At 37.5% G+C, this 22,478-nt stretch overlaps 1 protein-coding gene across 31 annotated transcripts in view; it reads right to left on the reverse strand.

The window, feature by feature from the left end:
- Positions 1 to 22,478, reverse strand: part of Rims1 (regulating synaptic membrane exocytosis 1) — a 492,115-nt gene that overhangs the window by 266,786 nt on the left and 202,851 nt on the right. For 30 of the 31 annotated variants that reach the window (XM_090338562.1, XM_090338560.1, XM_090338574.1 and 27 more), the window contains 2 exons: positions 21,950 to 22,163; positions 18,165 to 18,176 (listed from right to left, as the gene is read on the reverse strand). In XM_090338562.1, coding sequence (XP_090194688.1) covers positions 18,165 to 18,176; positions 21,950 to 22,163 — 226 coding nt within the window. The remainder of the gene's footprint in view (positions 1 to 18,164; positions 18,177 to 21,949; positions 22,164 to 22,478) is intronic. The other variant, XM_090338558.1, reaches the window with a different exon arrangement.

The following is a 22,478-nucleotide window of genomic DNA, read 5'->3' on the forward strand; positions in this document are numbered from 1 at the left end:
CCTTTATCTTATGTTGTTACTATATCTGACTTTGTTATTTTGTTTATTTGAAATAGGGAAAGGAAGGGGAAAATCAAGATGATAGAGAGGGAGTTGGGGGAGGGAAACTGGGAGAAAAGTTGGGAAGGGTATCAAGTTCAAGAAGTAATGTACCCACTAACTATAACCCCTCTATATATCACTCCAACAATGAAGTACAATTGGAAAAAAAGCTCCTTTCTGTTTTCTTAGAGCATATATTTTATTTATTTATTTATTTATTGGTGGGTTGGAGCTTGAACTTGGCCTGGGCAATTTCCCTAAGCTCTTCAGCTCAAGACTATTGCGGTACCCTTAAGCCAAGACCCACTACCCATTTTCTAGAGGTTAATTGGAGATAAGAGTCTCAGGTACTTTGGTTCCCTGGCTGGCTTTGAAACTTCATCCTTAGATCTCAGCCTTCTAAGTAGCTAGGATTGCAGGCGTGAGCCACCATATCTGGCTAGATCATATATCTTTTAAACATTACCTGAATCTCTTTTCAACTTTAAGCAACATTCTTTCTTAAGGACCTAGAGCCATACACACACACACACACACACACACACACACACACACACACACACACACACATATATGTATATATGTGTTGGTTGTGGGGCTTGAACTCTGGGCTTGAGTGCTGTTCCTGATCTCTTCAGCTCAAGGATACCGCCCTACCACCTGAGCCACAGCCCCACTTCCAGTTTTCTGGTGATCAGTTGGAGATAAGTGTCTTACGGACTTTTATGCCCAGGTAGGCTTTGAACTGCAATCCTCAGATCTCAGTCTCCTCAGTAACTAGGATTTCAGGCATGAGCCACCAGTGCCCGGCTTCGGGCCATGTTTTTTAAATGCAATTGTAAAGGAAGACAGAGCCTCCCTCTAAAGCTAAGGAGCCACCTATTCCACTTTGCCAACTAACCTCACAAGGACAATAGATATTCATTTCCTCTTGGAATGAAGTCAACTTTTTAATACATACAGTCATCCAATTACTGGGTTGGTCACCAATATAACTAATTCTATTATCATCAATTAGCCAGCAAAAAGCCAAAAGTAGAGGCATGGCTCAATTATTAGAGCACAAGCTTGGAGCAGAACAGCAAAGCTTGAGGAGGAGGTTCTGTCAGAATTTTAATGTTTAGAAAATAGTAAATTTCTCTGCCTTTACTTTTCAACAATCTGTTAATGACTTTTACTTGTCATGACCTGCATGACTGCTGCATGTATAAATCTCCACGAAATAGTGCATGTTGGAAATTGCCTCACAAAACATTAAAACATTGCATAGTAATTTACATAAAATTACAGAAATGTCTCTTGGATTGGCTTACATTTGCTAAATTGTACCATAATAAGCTCATGTTTTCCAGCCATCCAAATAATTTACTTTATTAATGCAAAAGTAACTAGAGATCAGCAATGTTTTATACAGTTCAAATTCTCACCTTACACCTTTGAAAAGACTTTCAAGATAAACTAGAGAAAAATCACTCCAAGAATTAGTTTGATGTTTGACAAAGTACATAAAATATTCCCATTATTTAAGAATTAATATATTAAAATTACATTATTTTCTGTGCTTATGTGAGGAGTACAAGTGAAATAATCAAATGCATATTGCATAAAGCATTTGTTGATATAATACTGTTACTTGAAAATTACTTCAATTTTTTCTTTGATATTTTACTATAACTTTCATATTTAGTATATGTTTTCTAATTGCAATAACTTGGATCTATTATCACTACTGGATTTCATTAATAGACCACTCAAGCCAGTGAAAGATGGAGGAATCAAGAATTTAAGAACAAAAATTTATTTGAGGCAATACCAACATTAAAAGTACCAAGTAATCTTTGAAACTATTCACAAAAAATCATTTGATTTCTTTATTGATATATATCCTTTAGTAAAAATTGTAATTATTCATGCAGACTTTAACATAAAGACTCAAAATTGCTAGTGCTGGTGGCATACATCCTAGCTTCTAAGGAGGCTGAGACCTGAGGATGGTGGTTTGAAGGCAACTCAGGCAGAAAAGGCCAAGAGACTCCTATTTCCAGTTAAATAGCAAAATGCTTCAGTGGAGATGTGGGTGAAGTAATAGAATCCAGCTTGAGCAAAAATCCAAGTAAAATCATGAAACTCTGAGTTAAATCCCAGTTTGGCATTCAAAATAATAATAAAATTATACAGACTCAAATTATTAGGTTGTTATTCAAAAGCCCTTATATTCTTTGCCTAAAAGTTAACTATTTCAAAATTATCCAACTATGTTTCAATTTATGTTTACAATTTCCTAAATTTTAAAAGTTACTAAGTCCAAAATATGAATGAAATCCAAATGTAGCCTAAAAAAATAAAGCTGGAAAACAAAGAATTTTTGGAAGACACAGTAGAGATTGGAATCAACTAAGAAAAGAACTGGAGTTGTGCTTCAAGTAGTAGAACACTTGCTTGTAAGGCCTTGAATTCAGTCTCCAGACTGTACACACACACACACACACACACACACACACACACACACACACACACACACATCAACTGCGTAAAACCAATTATAAGGCCGGGAGTTTGGCCTAGTGGTTAAAGTGCTTGCCTAGCATGCACCAAGACCCGGGTTCGATTCCTTGGTACCACATACATACAAAAAAGCCGGAAGTGGTGCTGAGGCTCAAGTGGTAGAGTGCTAGCCTTGAGAAAGTCCAAGGACAGTGCTCAAGCCCTGAGCCCAAGCCCAGGACTGGCAAAAAAAAAAAATTATAAGCTTAGGATCCAAGATAGACTAAAGAAAGCTGGGGAGGTAAATAATATTTCTCAGAATCCCTGGGCTAAACAGCACACAGTCCCAGGATAAGAACTGACTGAGAGTAAACAAAGCTAGTGGGATTCTCATGGTATAAAGGGCATGCCAGTTGAGAAGTTGTGTGTTGCCCTGTAAACAGAACGCTGATCCTGAGCTTGACCTAACCTTCTTCACACATGGTTTGAATCTACCTTTTCCAAGCATTACTGTTTCCTCTGGAAATCTATACACATTAGAATACAGTGCCCTTATTTATGGAAGGTATAATGCCTAAAGGAACAAGTAGGTTTATAGTTCAGAAAGAAGTAGTAATATAGAGTAAACTTAAATGTCACAGCAGGGGAAGTGGTATTCTGGGATAGGAAGGCAGTAGTAGTTTTGTCTGGCATAGTTACAGAAAACCTTTTTGATAATTTAAGATGTGAATCTGAAGAGAGTTTAGGAGTGAGGAAAAGAGTTTGGGAGTGAGGAAGAGAGGTAGTGCTATAGGAGATATCAGAGCTAAGAGAGGATGATTTTTGTTTTTTGTTTAATATGCACTAGGACAGGGAGAATATGGTGAGCAGAAAACAGTGAGTGGGGAGAAGACATAGGTACATGTGCTTTCCAGATTATATGTGGTCCTGTGTGTACTGGTAGGTTTTGGCTCTGTTACTAGAGGAGATGAGAAGTTATCAGAGGACTTTGAGGAGATAAAATAGAGTCTACATTATACATGAAAACACTCATTCTGGCTCATAGTCTTTGAGAATTAAGCAGTCAGAAGAGGTCAGGGCAGACATAAAATATAGTTTGGATTATAACATTAAAAACACCATTCTAGGTGGTAGTCTTTGGGATTTGAGACGTCACAAGATCAACAGGCCACATTAGTGCCCAGTGAAACAATTCAGACTGGGTGAGTCTTGGGCGAGGTTGGCAAGGTAAAGGGAGTAAGAAGGAGCAATCTGAATATTGGTGGAACACAGAGCTAACAAGATTTCCTGAGAGATTGGATAAAAGGTATGAAGGAGAGAGAGAGAGAAAGGTGAAGTCAGGTTTTCATGGTTTGGCAGTTTGTGCAACTTGAATAATGGAATCCCCATTTACTGCGGCAAAGATGACTGAGATAAGCCAGATCAGCTGGTCAGAACAAGAGTCAATTTTCATCCACATTAAGTTGAATATCTTACTAGTACTTTGGAATGCCAAACTGAGGCTTCTCCAGTACTCTTTTCAGTTTACTAGGCCAATTGCAGCTATGTTCTATATACCCGAGAACAAAAAGACATCTGCATTGGCTGGAAAAAGTATGCCCAAGGGAAGTATCAGATGACTGATACTAAAGACATGGACCTAAAAAAAATCAGGACAAAAAGGCTATTCAGGATGCATGTGAGCTGGTGTACTCAGGAGGCTGAGATCTGATGATTGCGGTTCAACAAGGTAAGTCCATAATACTATTATCTCCAATTAATCACCAAAAATTGGTGGATAAAGCTCAGGCACAGTGCCAGGCACTGAGTTGAAAAATCAGGATTCCCCTCTCCCCCAGTCCAAAATAATAGTACCAATCTGAGTAGTGTGTAGTGAGAAGGAAAACCAGGGGACCAAGCCTTGATTTCCATGTGGCCTGGCACATGGAATAGTTGGACTCATAGAAAAATGAAAGTTCTCCTCTTTATCTAAAACAAAAACCAAAATTAGACAAAGGATCAAGCTTAATTTCAAAGATGAAATGATAGTTACAAAATATTTTTGTAAAATGGTAGACATTTCTAAGGTATCAGAGCAAATGGTTCTTTAAAATATCATATTTGATGGTCTTAATTTTTGAAACCTACATAAAAATATTTATTTTGGCTGGGAGTTTGGCCTAGTGGTAGAGTGCATGCCTAACATGCACAAAGACCTAGATTCGATTTCTTAGTAGCACATACATAGGAAAAAGCCAGAAGTGTTGCTATGGCTCAAGTGCTGGAACTCTAGTCTTGAGAAAGCTCAAGAACAGAGCCCAGGCCCTGAGCTCAAGGCCTGGGACTGGCAAAACTAATTCATTTTGGAAAATAGACTTTCCATGTAAATAGGACAATATGATATCAGAAAATTTTTCTTTCACATGATTAAAAACTCAGGCATAATGAAGTAGGCATGGAAGCATAAAAAACTCAGTATCAGGTATTAGTTGTTCATGTATCCCCACCAACAATGAGTCTTGTATATTTCCCTGGGTATCTTATTTGAATATTTTCTTGTGATTGTCATACATGGATTGGCTTGTAATAAAAAAAAAACAAATGAAGTGTACATACACCTGAGTCACTGACTGATAGCATTGGTCTCCTGAGTCCATCTGTAGTTTAAGAGATACGGACATATCTCTAATTCCCTATGAGTTACTGAAAAGCCACATGGCATCATATCTTCTCCATGGAAGATTTAGTCTTCTACATTTACACATACGTTTTGCTATATCACTTTATTGACCAATAAAAACACTTGTCTGATTTTATAAAAAATAAATCTTTTACAACACAGAGGTTCATATATTATGCACATAATTATTTCACACCACTATAAAGCAATTCAAAAATGCAATTCTTAAAACAAAATATTTAGGCTGGATATGTAGTGCAGTGTTAGAAAACTTGCCTAGCATATGCAAGGCCCTAGGCTCAAACACTAGCACCATGTGCCAAAAAGAATAATCTATATTTATATACATCTATAAGATGGCTAGATGTAGATTGTTATATTGAGATATATAAAGTTATACTTATTATTACCTAGTAACTTATTTTCCTGCCACAGTAAAGCAATTTGAAAGGAATTATATTCCTACACCTAATTATAAATAGATACATTTACAAGAAAATATAGAGATAGATTTAGAATGTACCAGGTGCTTTTAGCACTAAAAGTGTCCATGACTAAATGAGCAGTCATTATACCTTCTGCTGGCAGTGAGTTTGGGGAAATTCTACTCATTTTTCTTGCCAATCCTGGGGTTTGAACTCAGGGCCTGAGCACTGTCCTTGGGCTTTCTCAAGGCTAGAACTCTATCACTTGAGTCACAGCACCATTTCTGATTTTTTGCTATGCATATGGTACCAAGGAATTGAACCCGGGTCTTTGTGCATGCTAGGCTAAACTCCCAGCCCTCTACTCATTTTTTAGCATAGCATTGCATGGAAGTTATTTTAATTGGAAATGGAGATATGCCCAAAGAGCACCAGCCTTGAGCAAAATAGCTAAGAGCAAACACAACCAGAGTTCAAGCCCTAGGGGTATCAGCACAAAATAAACAATTATTATGCACCAACATAGTGTTATATTCGCATTTTACAACCACAAATGCACATAAACACTTTTTTTGTCTGTTGTGGGTCTTGAACTCTGGGCCTAGATGTTGTCCCTGAGCTCTTCAGCTCAAGGCCACTGCCATACCCTTGAGTCACAGCGCCTCTTCCACATACATACTTTTTAAGCTGAATTTGTTGAATAATCTATTTGTGAAAGAAAAGATTTATAATGTGGATTTTCCATTGGATACAGAATTTAACACAGTCTTGATAAAATGGCTCCTTCAATAAATTTATGAATGACTAATAGTAGGTAACTTAGAGAAAAGACTGCTTTTGATTATCAGAATTAATTTTCATGGCAGTTTGATTAAATAAAAGTGAACTTAGTGACTGAATGCAATTGAGTTTTCTCGAGTGTTGAATAACTTACATTAAAGTGATCAGAAAATTTGTTGACACAAAGAAAAAGAAAATTACATTTATTGAAAAGAGTAACTTTCAAAGTGTGTGTATATATGTGTTTATATGTATGTATGTGCTGATGAAAGAAAATATAAAATAGAAATGGGTAAGTGAATAGATTAACACAGAGCTATGAAAAATTGATTTTCCACTAATGATATTAGAAGCAATATAACTCCCATCCACACACCAACAATTCAATCATAGTTGATAAGGATTAATCTTAAAACAATAATTAAAATTATCCAGAAAATATCCACAGGCCAGAGAGTAAATGGAGTAACATTTATTTAAGAAAGTCCCTCCAATTTCCATAACACAGTAAGAGCTTGTGTCACTTGAGATATAAGCAGAAATTTCTTCCTCAATCAATCATCAGTAAGATGGAAGTCCCTTTTAGAGTGGTGTTACCCGGAACAGGTGTCCCTCTTCTTTCTGCTCCCCACTGTCTCTCTTCTGGTCTTTTCTTCCTTAGTTCCATTTTTTTTCTGTCTTTCTCTCTACTTCTGTGCCACCCCACTTCTCTCTCTGACAGAAGAGCTTGCTGCATGTGTCTGGCACTGATCAGTGTGAATATTACCTGACCTTTTTCATTAGCTATTCCTGCCAGTAATGTCATCTATCATACCTTGGGGAAAGTTTCAAGCCTGAAAGTCAAGAGCTATGTGAAGAATGAGTGCCTGGAACCCTCCATTAAACTTGTCTCTGTTGGAGTTTCTTCCACATGGATGTAGACTAGGGTAAGAACTGTCAGTTGGCTTCTGCTCTGACACTGCTGTCACATCACAGCCTTTTAGTGGGAACCATGGGGTGAGATGAAGGACACTGTTGTCTTTTCTATGCCCTCTAGACAATGACGCTGAGTGTCTGACTTAGAGGAGAGACAGTTTCCAAGAGGAGAAAGCTCTGTAGCCTTCTCTCAGAAGACTGGCTTTATTGTAGAGCAGAATTTTAGAAGACAAGAGTAGCAATGTTCAAAACAGACCATATACGTTTGGTGATCATTTAAGAAGCTGATGTTTCAGGACAGCATCAAAGGAAAGAGTGCACAGGCTAAATGCTTCATGGAAATGTCTAGGGATAGAAACAGCTAAGAAGAGCCTGGAAATACAGGTGGCAAAGCAAGACTGGTTCCAAGATTTCCCCTGCAAAGGGACTCAAGTTTAACTAGATCTGATGAGAGAATAATTTATGCATCTGAACATTACTTCCAACAATGTAACACCTGTTGAGCAATTACTGGTATATACCAAAAATGGCAGGACAGCTAGAGGCCCGATGGGCTTGACAGCCTAGACCATATCAGATGCAGGAGCATCAGAGGTGAACTCGACAGGGAAAACACAATTCACTGAACTGTATGGCTAGTTCAGGAGACAAGAAAGAATGGAATAGGCAAACACAAGTATGGACAATGGGAACCATGCTGTGTCCAGAACAGCCACAATGGATAAAAGCTTTCCAAATTTGATGAAACACATCAATCAATAGCTTGAAGAAATGCAACAAACTGCAAGAGAAATCTAAATCCAAAGCTGGGCACAGTGGCTCACGCCTGTAATTCTAGCTACTCAGGAGGCTTAGATCTGATTATCAGGGTTCAAAGTCAGCAAAGGAACAAAATAACATGAGACTCTTATATCCAATTAATCACTAAAATACAAGAAGTGGGGCTTGTCTGCTCAAGGGGTAGGGCAGTAGCCTTGAGCTAAAGAGCTCAGGAACAGCATCCAGGCCAAAAGTTCAAGCCCCATGACCCACAAAAAAGAAAGAAGGAAAAGAAAAGAAAGGAAGGAAGGAAGGAAGGAAGGAAGGAAGGAAGGAAGGAAGGAAAGAAGGAATCTAAACCCAGGCACATATATATCACAATAAATGTGGAAAAACAAAGACATTCTCCAAAAAAAATATAAGTGAATCTGGGTAAAAAGCCCAATGACATTGCCTATGCCCTGAGGACTACTTTAAAAAAAAATAGTATGAAATCAAAAGCATGAGCCAGGCACAGTGGTGCTCACCTGTCATCCTAGCTACTCAAGAGGCTGAGATCTAAGGATCAAGGTTCAAACGCAGCCCAGGAACAAAAGAACCTGAGACTCTTATTTCCAATTACCTTCTAGTAAACAAGAAGTGGAGCTTGGCTCAAGGGTAGGGTGGTAGCCTTGAGGTGAAGAGCTCAGGGACAACGCTCAGGGAGAGTTCGAGACCCATGATCCACAAAAAAAAAAAAAAAATTCCAAACCCAAGCACATAAATATATCAAAATAAATGTGGGAAAACAGAGACATTCTCAAAAACAATATAAGCGAATCTGGGTAAACAATGGAGGTCATATAGAAATGAGATACTCTCCTTAGCTGAAAACAAGCTGCCCCTTCACAGCTGAGGAGTAAGGAAGGGTATTTCAAGATACCAACAAAAGCTGAGAGGGTTGCTGGCTAGGAGAATCACCTCAAAGAGGAAGAAGTTTTTGAAGTTGAAGGTGACAATGGATCTTAATGTGAATCTGCATGAAGAAGCAAAAAACAATGTTAACGATAATTACATAGGTGGGAATAAATGCATAATTTTTTTGTTCTCATAAGTAATTTTCTTTACTTTCCTTTTTCTTTTTGCCATTCCTGGGGCTTGAACTCAGGGCCTGAGCACTGTCTTTGGGATTTCTCAAGGCTAGCACTCTACCACCTGAGCCACACCACCACTTCCTACTTTTTATGTATATGTGATACGGAGGGAAGATAAAACACTTAAACAGTATCCATAAGAATGCTGAAATAGGGGCCGGGAATTTGGCCTAGTGGTTAAAGTGCTTGCCTAGCATGCATGAAGACCCGGGTTCGATTCCTCGGTACCACATACATAGAAAAAAATACAGAAGTGGTGCTGAGGCTCAAGTAGTAGAGCTCTAGTCTTGAGAAAGCCCAAGGACAGTGCTCAGGCCCTGAGCTCAGGCCCAGGACTGGCAAAAAAAAAAGAATGCTGAAATAGACAGAATATCACCAAATAGACAAGTCGCCAATATAGGTGCTAGAGAAACTATCTGTGAGGAAATCTACTGGACAGCAAACATATTTAAAGCTGTGTGACAGATGATAGAAAACCTTGTTCTTCATGTGTGAATATCTGCACGATACTAAAAATTCAGATGATTAGACAAGATACCTTATGTATCCTAAAAGAATAGTCCTTTAAAATGGAAAAACCTCCCATGCTCCTGGATTGGAAGAATCAACATCGTGAAAATGACAGTCTTGCCAAGGGCTATCTACAAATTCAACACAATACCCATCAATATCCCAATGTCATTTTTTAAAGAAATAGAAGAGGCAATCCAATATTTCATATGGAATAATAAAAGATCCTGTATAGCAAAAACGTTTCTTAGCAGAAAGAACAGCACAGGAAGAATTTCAATACCAAACTTTAGACTCTATTACAGAGTCTATAATTATCAAAACAGCTTGGTACTGGAACAAGAACAGGCCTGAAGACCAATGGAATACAACTGAGGACCCAGACATTAACCCACAGACCTATGGGCACCTAATCTTTGACAAGGGAGCCAAAAAAATAGAATGGGAGAAAGGCAGCCTCTGCAACAAGTTGTGCTGGCAGAACTGGTTAAGCACCTGCAGAAAACTAAAGTTGGATCCTTCTTTGTCACCCTGCACCAGGATTAACTCCAATTGGATCAAAGACCTAGAGGTAAAACAGATACACTGAAAAGTTTACAAGAAGGAATAGGAGATAGACTAGGTCTCCTTGGCACAGGTCGAAACTTTCTTAATATGGACCAAGAATCACAACAAATCAGAGAAAGGCTGGATAAGTGGGACTGCATTAAACTGCAGAGCTTTTGTATGGCAAAGGACATAGCTAGTAAATTAATTAGGAAGCCTACAGAATGGGAGAAGATCTTCACCAACCATACAACGGACAAAGCCTCATATCTAAAATATATCAACAGCTCAAAAAATTGAATCACTCCAAAACTAATCTCCAAAGTAACAACCATCCCATTAAAAGATGGGCCAAAGACTTAAAGAGAGTCTTCTCTGAAGAAGAAACAAAAATGGCCTCTAGACACATGAAGAAATGCTCAACATCTCTGGTCATAAAAGAAATGCAAATCAAAACAACTCTAAGATTCCACCTCACTCCACTTAGAAATGGCCAGGATCAAGAAAACTAATAACAACAGATGCTGGAGGGGATGTGGCCAGGAGGGATCACTACTACGCTGTTGGTAGGAGTGCAAACTCATTCAACCACTATGGAAAGCAATATGGCAGTTCCTCAAAAGACTAAACATAGTGCTCCCCTATGACCCAGCAGTTCCACTACTTGGCATTTACCCAACCATCCAGAAACAAGGACATACTAAATCCACTAGCACAACCATGTTCATTGCAGCACTATTTACCATAGCAAAGATATGGAACCAACCTAGATGTCCCTCAGTTGATGAGTGGATCAACAAATTGTGGTATTTGTACACAATGGAATTCTATGCTGCTGTCAGAAAGAATGACATCGCCTCATTTGTTAGGAAATGGAAAGACTTAGAAAAGATCATATTAAGTGACGTAAGCCAGACTCAAAGGAACTTAGGCTCAATGGTTTCCCTCATTTTTCATAATCAGTAGAAACCTTAGGCTCTCCTAGCAGAGATTTGCAATAGAGCAAAGCCTTTATACATAAGGCCATATAGTATGATGCTAAATGAAAGGACCTCTAGGTTATAGAAACAAAAGCCATATAATGAATGATTGTTGTCCTTAAGGTAATATGTTATCTCTCATCTCTTGTGCTGTCCCTTGGTTATCTCATATTGTTACAGTATCTCACTTTGTTATCTGATATATTGGATATATTTGTATTTGGTTATTTGAAATTGGATAGGGAAGGGGGAAAACAAGATGAGGTGTGGAGGTGGGAGACAGGGAAATGAGGACCAAGACATGAGAAAGGGTATCAATGTATGTGAATTAATGTACTTTCTTTCTGGCAAATATAATGTAACCCTTCTATTAATTAAAATAAAAAATATATGAAAAAGTATAGCCCTTTAAAATATGGATTTCAGTTTCAGAGTTAATTTTGGGTCATTGCCTGGAAAATAAAGCTACTGTATTTTTATGTGTTAAAAAGTAATCTTTTTAATAACCCACTAAGAAAAATCTTTGTCACCTTGGCATAATTAGTTCCAAACAGAACCGAAGTTATTTTAGATTGTAGAGAGCTCTTCTCTAAATTATTTATGTAGATTATAAGTAGTCATATATTTTTAGAGAATAAGGAATTTCCAGGGAAGAGAGAAACTTAACTTCTAATAGTATAATTGTGTTAGCCTTTTGAGAAGAATCTATTCCAAAGAAATTTCTGATTCCAAAGCATCTTTATGAAATAATGTAAATGTACCTAAGCAAATGGAGTCATTGAAGAAACCAAAGTTGACTAATTTTGGTTAAAGCCACATGAGATATCATTTTACTTTTCATGCAACTAAATGGCTATTAACCTAAAAGGCATATAATATCAAGCACTAACTTGAATCCTTTATTCATTATGGCATACTTTTTTGGACAAACTATTTTGTAAAATGTTAAAAACAGAAATATAGTCTGTATATATTTAATATACATTATACATGACCCCTAAAGTACCTCCTTTTTGGTGTATACAAAAAAAAAAACCTGTCAGTTTCTATTTCAAAACATCAGAGAACTTGGCCACAGTTTCCTCTAGTGCTGCATGAAATTTGTTCCTGGGCTTGAACTAGAAAAGCTTCCTTTTGTACAGTTTGGACCAGTTCTATTCACCCCGCTGTGGATCTTTATATAACAGTAATTTGAAAAGTTACAATTTCTAGCTCATCGAGAGATGAATGGATAATGAAAATGGGACAATACACAATGGAGTTGTACTCAGCCACTGAGAGGAATGACATGGGAAGGGATGGGAGATACATGAGGGAAAATGATGACAGAGGTGATAGTAATCAAGATGCTAATCTGATGTGGCACTGAAACCCTCGTGTACAAATAATTAATAAAGAAGAAGAATGAAGTCGTGTCTGTTATTGCCAAATGGAGAGAACTGGAGAGCATTATAATGGCATTAAGTCAGTTGCACAAAGATGAGTAGAATGTCTCCATTCTACTCATAGAAGCTAGAGGTAAACAAAATAAAACAACAATACAAGATACAAGACAATGAAAGCAAAGGAAGACTTCTGGAGAGGGGGAAGGGTGGAGAAAAGAAGAAGGGCTGGGCCAGGAGTTTGGTCTAGGAGTAGAGTGATGACCTAATATGCAAGAAGACCAGGGTTCGATTCCTCGGTACCACATACATAGGAAAATGGTGCTGTGGCTCAGTGGTAAAGCTCTAGCCTTGAGAAAGTCCAAGGACAGCGCTCAGGCCCTGATTTCAAGCACTGGGCCTGGACAAAACACACACACACACACACAAAACAAAAATACAAAGCAAAACCAAAAAAAAAAAACAGCCAGAGAAGAAACGGAATTCTAGAGATCCTCCAAAAGTACCAGAGACTTCTTTAAAAAAACAAAAAACAGACAAACAAAACAGTCTTGTTGGCACAGTGGCTCATGCCTATAATCCTAGCTACTCACAAGGCTGAGATCTGAGGATCATGGTTCAAAGCCAGCCTGGGCACTAAAGGCCATGAGAATAAAAAGGAAAACAAAAGAAGGGCTATGGTGGGGAGAAATAGTGTGGAAGTATATCCCATGCATGGAAATGTCATAGTAAAATCCCTCATCGTACAGTTTGATATTTACCAATAGACACTGTTTTGTAAGTTATCTCATGTAACAGTTTTTGCAGCCATTTCTTTCTAGGATAATCACAACAAAGTTAACAAAACAACGTGAGAAATCAAATCAACCAAATTGCTAAATGCAAATCCTCTTCTTGAGGCATGCTAACTTTTTTTTTCTTGATTGTCATATTTATTTATGCTTCTATACTTTTCTAGATAGGGAAGGTGATAAATTATCATCATTACCTCATTAGCTCATATGGATAACTCTGAGAAGGTATTTCATAACAATAGTAAATATTTCATGTAATCACCTGAAGTACTTAAAAAATCAGCAGCTCTTACTGTACTGACTTGCTTGCCTTTAATTCTGGCAAGAGAAAAAGCAAAAGTCCTTCTTTTCTGCTTCAGTCAGACAGACAAGCAGCCAGAGTTGCTCTCTTATTTCACTGAAATCATACTTTTTAAAAGTATTTTTAAAAATAAAAACATTTATTTCATCAGCATAGAATTTAAAGTAGTTTATAACAGTAAACACCAATACAAAGCTCTTAGGGGCAGTTTAAAGTTTGTGATTTCACTTAGTATCTCATTAATAATTCCCTTTATAGAAAAATCATCCTCTAGTTACTATTTCGTACATGTATTTGTGTGTGTGTGTGTGTGTGTGTGTGTGTGTGTGTGTGTGTATGTATGTATGCACGTGCGTGTGCACAAAGAGAGGGGGGGAGGGAGAGGGAGAGGGTGAGAGAGGTGGGCCTGGTCGATGATTTCCCTCATTTGTCATAATTAGTGTAAACCTTAGACTTTCTTGGCAGAGGTTTACAATAGGGCAAAATCTAGATACATAAGGCCATATAGTATGATGCTAAATGAAAGACCCTTCAGGATATACAAACAAGAGCCATATAATGTGTGATTGTTGTTCTTAATGTACTGATATTTCTCATCTCTTTTGTTTTTCCTTGGTTATCTCATATGATATATTGTATATATGTTTATTTGCTTATTTGAAATAGGATAGGGAAGGGGGGAACAAGAAGAGGGGTGGGGATGGGGGAAGGAAATGGGAACAAAAACATGAGAAGGGGTAGCAATATATGTGAAATAATGCATCTTCTATCTGGCGAATATAATGTAACCCATCTGTTAATTACAATAAAAATATATTAAAGAAAAAGAGAAAAGAACTGAGGGCCTGGGCGCTGTCTCTGAGTTTTTGTGCTCTACCACTTGAGCCACAGCTCCACTACCTTAAGAGTCAGGATTACAGGCTTGAGTCACCAGTTTCCATCTATACATGCACTTTCTAAGGATATGTACGTATAACTTTCACATTTTTGAAGTAATTAGAGAGATAAGGCTTTGTTTTTCAGAATAATGCAGACATATTATAAAATGTTCTTAACAAGATTCACTTGTTTTAGAAACACAGGCAACCTAGAAATGTAATAAGTTCATTTTTACTTACTAGGTTCATAAATTAGCTTTCAAAAATACTGATGAAATTTTTGAGAACACTCAAAGGCATTGGATTTAGAGGATTCAATACAGTTGCCTTACTAGTGAAATAGTGTGGAATTTATTAAGGGAGGTATCTAAGTTCAATCTTCTGTCGTCAACGAGAGTAAAACAAACATCAAAGAATTTAAACAGGTTATGGAGAATCTTACTTTATCTCTATATACTTAAGGATTTCAAAATGAAAATCATAATTCTACCAATGACAATATGCATTGTGTAAAATAATTTTTGATTAGAAGCTGTTACACATGTTTGTTTCAAAGTGATTCATTATTATTAGATATGATTTTGACTAAAGATGAAGTTTAAAATAAACATTTTCCATAGTTTTCTTTTTAAATTAATGGGGGATTCTTTCTAGGCATGCTTAGCAAATAAAGGTGAAGTAATTGAAAGAATAGCTGCCCAATTTCCCTGTTACTTTACAAGAACCACCTTACCTTAGTTTTCTCCTTTGATATTTAAGAAATAAATTGGCTTTAAAAAATCATGTTGCAGTAGTTCTAAATATTTAATGCTTGGCTGAAATGTTGGTGGAGGGAACAGATGTGGTCGGTAAGAAGGGCTACATGTCTCCATGTGTGGAGCAACCAGGGGTCATCAGATGTGGATAGGCCACAACCCAGCTTTGTTTGTCCCTTCCTTCCTTCCTTCCTTCCTTCCTCCTTCCATTCCTTCGTTCCTTCTTTCCTCCTTCCTTCCTTCTCTCCCCATCTCTCTCTCTCTCTTCCCGCCCCCTCTCTCTCTCTTTCTTTTGTGCCAATCCTGGGACTTGAACTTAGACCTGAGCATTGTCTTTGGGCTTTTAGGCTCAAGACTAGATCTCTAACACTTGAGCTACAGCTCCACTTCTGGGGTGTGCATGTGTGTGTGTGTGTGTGTGTGTGTGTGTGTGTGTGTGTGTGTGTGTGTGTGTGTTAATTGGAGGTAAGCCTTTCATTGACTTTCCTGCCTGGAATGGCTTCAAACCACCATCCTCAGATCTTAGTTTCCTGAGTAGCTAAGATTACAAGTGTGAGTCACTGGCATGTGGCTTTCATTCTTTTCAACAATAAAGCTGAAGCAGGAGCTCAAGATGAAACTGTCCCAAACACTCATCAAAATAGTAATAATAATAATAACAAGAAAAACATGTTTTGTATTAAAATAAGATTTCCCATTCAGTTTATTAAAATCTGCAACGTGAAATTTGAATACTGTGATTTTCTGTGGGGTAAAGAAAAGTAACCTATGTTTTGCATTTGGAATCTTGTGATTGTATTACATATTGTGACAGAGATATTGTGCTGTTTCTTACACTGATGTTATTCCTAAAAAGAGATTAAAATTAATTTGTGCTTGACTTAGTAAAGGATATTTATATTTTGGCCATCCTTAGGTCATTTTGAGTATCTTAATCATATTAATTTGCCCGTTTAACAGAGCAGGTAGGATTTATTTCTATTGTTTTCATCAGCCTTGTCAACCACAATAGCGTAAGTATACACACACATACACACACAGATATGCACACCATTTATGCATAATATATTTTCTCTGCCAATAATAAAAGAGCTCACATGAATAAAGGAATAAAGAACTGACAATCAAGCACTTTAAAAAAATACTCTGTTATTCTCTTTAACATGATCAAGTGAAAGCCTGGTTTCAGTTTCTTTGGACTGAAAGACATTTCATTGAATTGCCTTAAGGGTAAAAACAGCGCATAAAAAAGTTTGACTAATGGGGCCAGGAATTGGCCTAGTGGTAGAGTGCTTGCCTAACATGCACGAAGACCGGGGTTCAATTCCTTGGTACCACATACATAGAAAAAAAACAAAAAAAGCCAGAAGTGGTGCTGAGGCTCAAGTGGTAGATAGCTAGCCTTGAGAAAGTCCAAGGACAATGCTCAGGCCCTGAGCTCAAGCCCAGGACTGGCAAAACAAAAAAGTTTGACTAAATATTTAAACATCAAGTAGCATATACATGAATTATACTCAATATGCAAAAAAGTTTATTGAAAGAGATTTCATTTAAGTATTTCTTCTCTATTTTCCATTTAAAAGCCACAGAATCCTCCTTATTTCTCATTATGCAGTTGTAATATAATAGACACAGTAAACACAAATAACTTACTGTAACATGTAACTGGAAGTTCTATCAGAGCAGCAAAATGCTGCTGTTAGTTACTCCTGTAACTAACTCATCATTGTGTCTTAGCAATACTAACTCATCATTCACTTACTCTTTTATTCTTTGAATGAATTTGAAGTTAAGCACATCAAATGTGGACTCATTCAAGTAATATATATAAAGCCTAGGTATTTCTGAATCACATTATTGCATTTAGCTAGTTTCCCTTAAAAGACCCTAACTACCACAGGCAAAACATGTAGAGCAAACAAATTACCTGATGTACAAATCAATCTGTTTCCTCTCCATTGAAATAAGCAATAAATATATAATTTGAATATGTAATATGAAGTATAGATGACTATTTAACTTAATGCTGAGTTTGTTAATTAGGCACAGCAGTACATCATTTAAAGTTTACACATGTAAACACATAGTGGTAATATGATCAATCTCAAATATTGTTTGCCTCACTTTCAAATTGAGAGACTAATAAGCTTATGATTTACAACAAATGAATTCATAAAGGAGAGATTAACTGAAGACTCCACTTGGATTCTGAGTCTCCAAGTACAAAGAGCCTTTGTGATTGGATAGGAGTTAAAAGTAATAACTCACTGAGTTAAAATGACCTTTCATTCCCTTGTGGAGTAAAGTAATTGAAAAAGAAAAGGGCAAAATGTATCAATCTAACAACTCTGCTACTCATTCTATAGAAAAATAACTACATTTGGAGCTCCTGATTTGAACTTGACCCATCTTCTATAAGTCAATACATTCCTTACTTGCAATAAAGTTTCAAATCATCTGCCCTGTGCATCTAATAGCCGATTAGAAAAGTTTATTGTTCCTGAAAGCAAATGGAGTAATCACCAAAACTCAAAGAACTAAGACAAATAAGCTCAGAATTACTTGCATATATTAAAATTTCACTGTCCTCATGCACTTAGATTACCTCGACTTCACATACTCATGTAAAATACTGTCACATTCTGAGAGGCTCATTTTATTTTCATTTTCATGAAAACTAGAAGTGAGCTCTTCCTGGCATTAATGTCTTTTGAAATACAGCAATTAATATTTTCTGCAAGATGACTATAAAAAGTTCAATATAAAATGTACTCTATATAATATAATAACAAATAATAGAAAGGAAAGCATGTATTCTAACCACTTTGTCCTCCTTTGAGAAAGCGTCCATGGAAGCAGAGGAAAGGGAGAAGAAAGAGAAGAGAAAACAAAAATGAGTCATACATTCATAAATACATTTCAATAAAACAGGTGTTTTTTTCTTCAAAACATTAAACTAGGTATTTTTACCCATAAATGTGTTCATTGGACTTCCACACTGCCAACTGTGTGGTAGATTTAAATAGTTTGCCAAAAATTTGGACCAGTAAATCCACATTTAAAATATTCCTCCAGAAAGAAGAGTTGATTCATTTATCACATGTAGATTATTATTTTATTAAAACACCTAAATGGCATTATCTGCAATCAATATAATATTATAGTCACAATTTAAAAATACATAAAATGGGCAATGTTTGTAACAGATCATTGAAAGGAAAATACGTTAACTATTTGGCTATCCATTATTCCAAAAGCAATATTTACTTGTGATATAATTATGCCAGGGATGGAAATTTCAAGCTGGGACCTTTTTTGTTTGTGTGTTTTTGTATACTTTTCCAGAGTTGGGTTGATTCATGGGTGGGTAAACTTCCATTTCCTCCTCTTCAAAGAGAAGTGCTTCCTAGATCAATAGTCTTCAAACACAGTGTCCTTTGAAAACCTGAGTCTGACCCTGAGGATTCATCAGTCACTGGCTGCATTGCTAAGGCTGGCCTACCTCCCATCGATAGTAGAACTGAGAGAATTCCAGAGCCCTGGGATCTCAATAGCACTGGAGCTCAGCTGAGTCACACCTCGTGGACCATTGCCAGCCTCTTACCATACTATCTGTGCTTTACTTTGCAGGCTCCTAAGTGTTTAGATTTGCACTTCAAGGTCTCACATAATTCCAAAGTATCTTTTTAGAAACACTAAAAAAAAAAAGAATTCACAAATCTATCTGGTGTAATTTCGATGTGCCAGACATGATGTTAATAGCCAAGCTTGTTCAGATGCGCTTTAAGATAACCTCTGAGCATTACTCATAATAAATGACTTTTTTGGAGAAGGGAAAAAGTGAAACTGATAGAAGCATGGAACTTAAAAACAAATATTATAATGGAATGAATTTAAATGATTTTTATTTCATTTTCATAACAACTAAGGAATGTAATGAACTGTTGTTCAGAGAAGTTAATTATCTTCCCAAAGCAACAGAAATAATAATAATCTTACTTTAAAACAGAAGGTATATCTATTATACTTAATGCCTCAGTTCCATGGGAAGAGATATCCCACTTAAAACTCAAAATGCCAAAGAGTACAATGTCCATTGTAGATAGTTTATTTAAACCGCCATTTTCTAAATAAAAATATGAAAAGTCTGCCCAAGTTTCATGTTGTTTTAAATAAAACTGTACACAAATTTTATGTATGATTAGGTGATAAAAAGAAACAAATACCAGACTTTCTTTCATCTATGATAATCATAATTGTTCTGTATTATATGCAGACCCAATCATTTCCAGAAGTGGAAATGCTTCCATTATACTAGCTAGAAAACTTTAACATCCAATGGCTTCTGAACTGTTTATTAGAATTTAGTTCACAATTTCATTTAAAAAATATTCTTGAAGCTGGGCACCAATGGCTCACATCTGTAATCTTAGCTACTCAGGAGACTGATAGCTGAGGGTCACAGTTCAAAGCTAATCTGGCTAGGAAAGTTTATGAGACTCATCTCCAATAAACTACCAAAAAATTTAAAAAGCCAGAGTGGGGCTGTGACTTAAATGCTTGTACACTAAACTTGGGCAAAAGAAGTTCAGGAACAGAGTCCAAGTCCTGAGTTTAAGTCCCAGGCTGGCACCAGAAATAACAACTACTGGCTAACATTTATTTATTATTTATTTATTTGTTTGTTTGTTTGTTTGTTTATTTGGTCATGGGGCCTGAACTCTGGCCCTGTGTGCTATTCCTTTATTTATTTATTTATTTATTTATTTAGTCATGGGGCTTGAACTCTGGCCGTGTGCTATTCCTGAGCTCTTCAGGCACCCGGTTTTGGATAGTATTTTAAAGTGACAAAAATTGGTGCTGATCAGTAAGGGAAGTAGTTTATTTAAGTCAAATAAAGACAGTATATCTGTTGAGAATGGGTTGCAAATAAATTGAATCTCACTGCGCACTGGTTGCTCATACCTGTAATCCTAGCTACTCAGGAGGCTGAGATCTGAGGATCACAGTTCAAAGTCTGTCTGGGCACTCAAGTCATGAGACTCTTATCTCCAATTAATCACTAGAAAATGAGAAGTGGGGCTCTGGCTCAACTGGTAGAGTGCTAGTCTTCAGCTGAAGAGCTCATGGACAGCACCTAGGCCCAGCGTTCAAGCCCCACAACTGAGAAAAAAAAAACAAACCTGCAAATCTTAAAAAAGAACAAGAAAGGTAAAAGGTGTATTTTCTAATTCTTAAATAGCTAAGAAACTTCCATAAGACACATGTGGCAGTATATTACTTTAATGGGTCAGTAATTTTGAAATTACCATCATGGAATTTAACTGTATTGCTTAATATATTATTTTGTTTTAAGTTTAATGGCATACATATTATCTTACATTTTACATTAATTCATTCTGAAAATTATTGTTGCATGTGGGGCACGTCACATCAAGGGTAAAGGGCCTACCTCGTGGCCCAGTGCTCACGTCCTGGTTTTGGAGCTGCAACCTGCCTGTCTCCTGGTTGGGAGGTTTGGCTATGGTTTGTGATGTAAAATAAGGCTACCTTGAACCCATGGATTGGCCCCCCTGACCGCACCTACCTCCCCCTGTCCTGCCTACTTTTATGTTAATAGATTCCTGCATCTTACTTTAGCCCCTGGTATCTTCCCATTAAACAAGTCAGCTGTGACATTCTCCCTGGCCCTTCTGTGTCTTCCCTCTGGAGAAGGGAGGGCTGGGTGAAGGCGGCCAGCCGGCCCTATCCTTTCTCGGTCTCCTCTTAGTCCGGGCGTGTTCTCTTTGCCTTTCCTGCTGGTCAGGAGGTAAAGAGTGCTAAAAACCCCGACAGTTGCATGAACTCAAAGTGGTTAACAAGAATTGATCTTAACTTTTTTAATGAACTAAAAGTAATTACAATAATTGATTTCAAAACTTCCTAATGGCTTCCTAGTATACAACGATATTAAATTTATATTTGATATTCTTTTAAAAACGAATTCATAGTTGGGCACTGATGGCTCGCATCTGTATTACTAGCTACTATTTGAGGATCAAGATTCAAAGCCAGTCTGAGCAGCAGAGGCTGCCCTGAGACTGTATCTCTAATTAGTTAGCTAAACGCCATTCAAGAGGCATGGCTCATGTGGTGGCACACTAACACTGAGGGAAGAAAGCTGACAGTGTAAGGATCTGAGTTCAATCCCTGATACTAGCACAACAAACAAACAACAGCAAATGAAGTAAACTGATGTTGATTAGAACAAGGGTCATTTATTGTGCTTTATGGAAAGTAAGATTTTTTTCTGGAGGGGGAAGGAAGGAGTCGGTCCTGGGGCTTGAACTCAGGGCCTAGGCGCTATCCCTGAATGTTCCAAGTTAGCATAGCACCACTTCTGGTTTTCTAGTGAGTCACTGGGGACTTTTCAGCCCAGGCTGGCTTTGAACTATGATCCTCACACCTCAGTCTCTTGATTGGCTAGGATGACAGGCAGGTGTGAGCCACCAGTGCCTGGCCAGCAAATTACGTCTTCAGAACTAGTATTCCTCCTCTGTGCATCACCTTTAGAAGCACACCCCCACATTTCTAAAGAGCCAGAGGGCTGCGCGCACGCGCACTCACGCTGTTGGAGCGCAGGGACACACGGCCTCCGCAGCGCGCGCAGAACTTGGTCCGACAGTAAGAGCACAGGTGTCCACACCCGTCTGCGAACTTGGTTTTGTGGCAGATGCCACACGTGGGCGCGTCGTCCTTGGGCTCGCCTGGGTAGCGTCTGGCTTCTTCGCCTATTTTTCGCACTTGTTCTTTATAGCTTTCAAACTGTTGATGCAATCTCCTGGGTAGAGAGAGAAAGAGAAAGGGCGGGGGAGAGAAAAAAAGGTAGGAAACTAAATAAATCATGGCAGACAAAAGAAAGGTGCAACTTATTTTTTTTTTCATTTTAAAAATTGTATTATTAAGTAGTTCTGCAAAGAGATTGCAGTTCCAGAAGGCAGGTTATGAGTTCAATGCCCCCTCTTCCATCTTTCTCCCAACCCTACCCTCAAAGTAAAATAGATCAATTTTTATACAATGGCATTTGCTCATCTTCCCGCCATTGTGTCTTCCCCTAGCATATACCCTACCAAAAAAACATTATCCCCCCTTCCTG

The sequence above is a fragment of the Megascapheus bottae genome, chromosome 8 (genome assembly GCF_031878675.1).
Source record: "Megascapheus bottae isolate mThoBot1 chromosome 8, mThoBot2.hap1, whole genome shotgun sequence".
Classification (NCBI taxonomy): domain Eukaryota; kingdom Metazoa; phylum Chordata; class Mammalia; order Rodentia; family Geomyidae; genus Megascapheus; species Megascapheus bottae.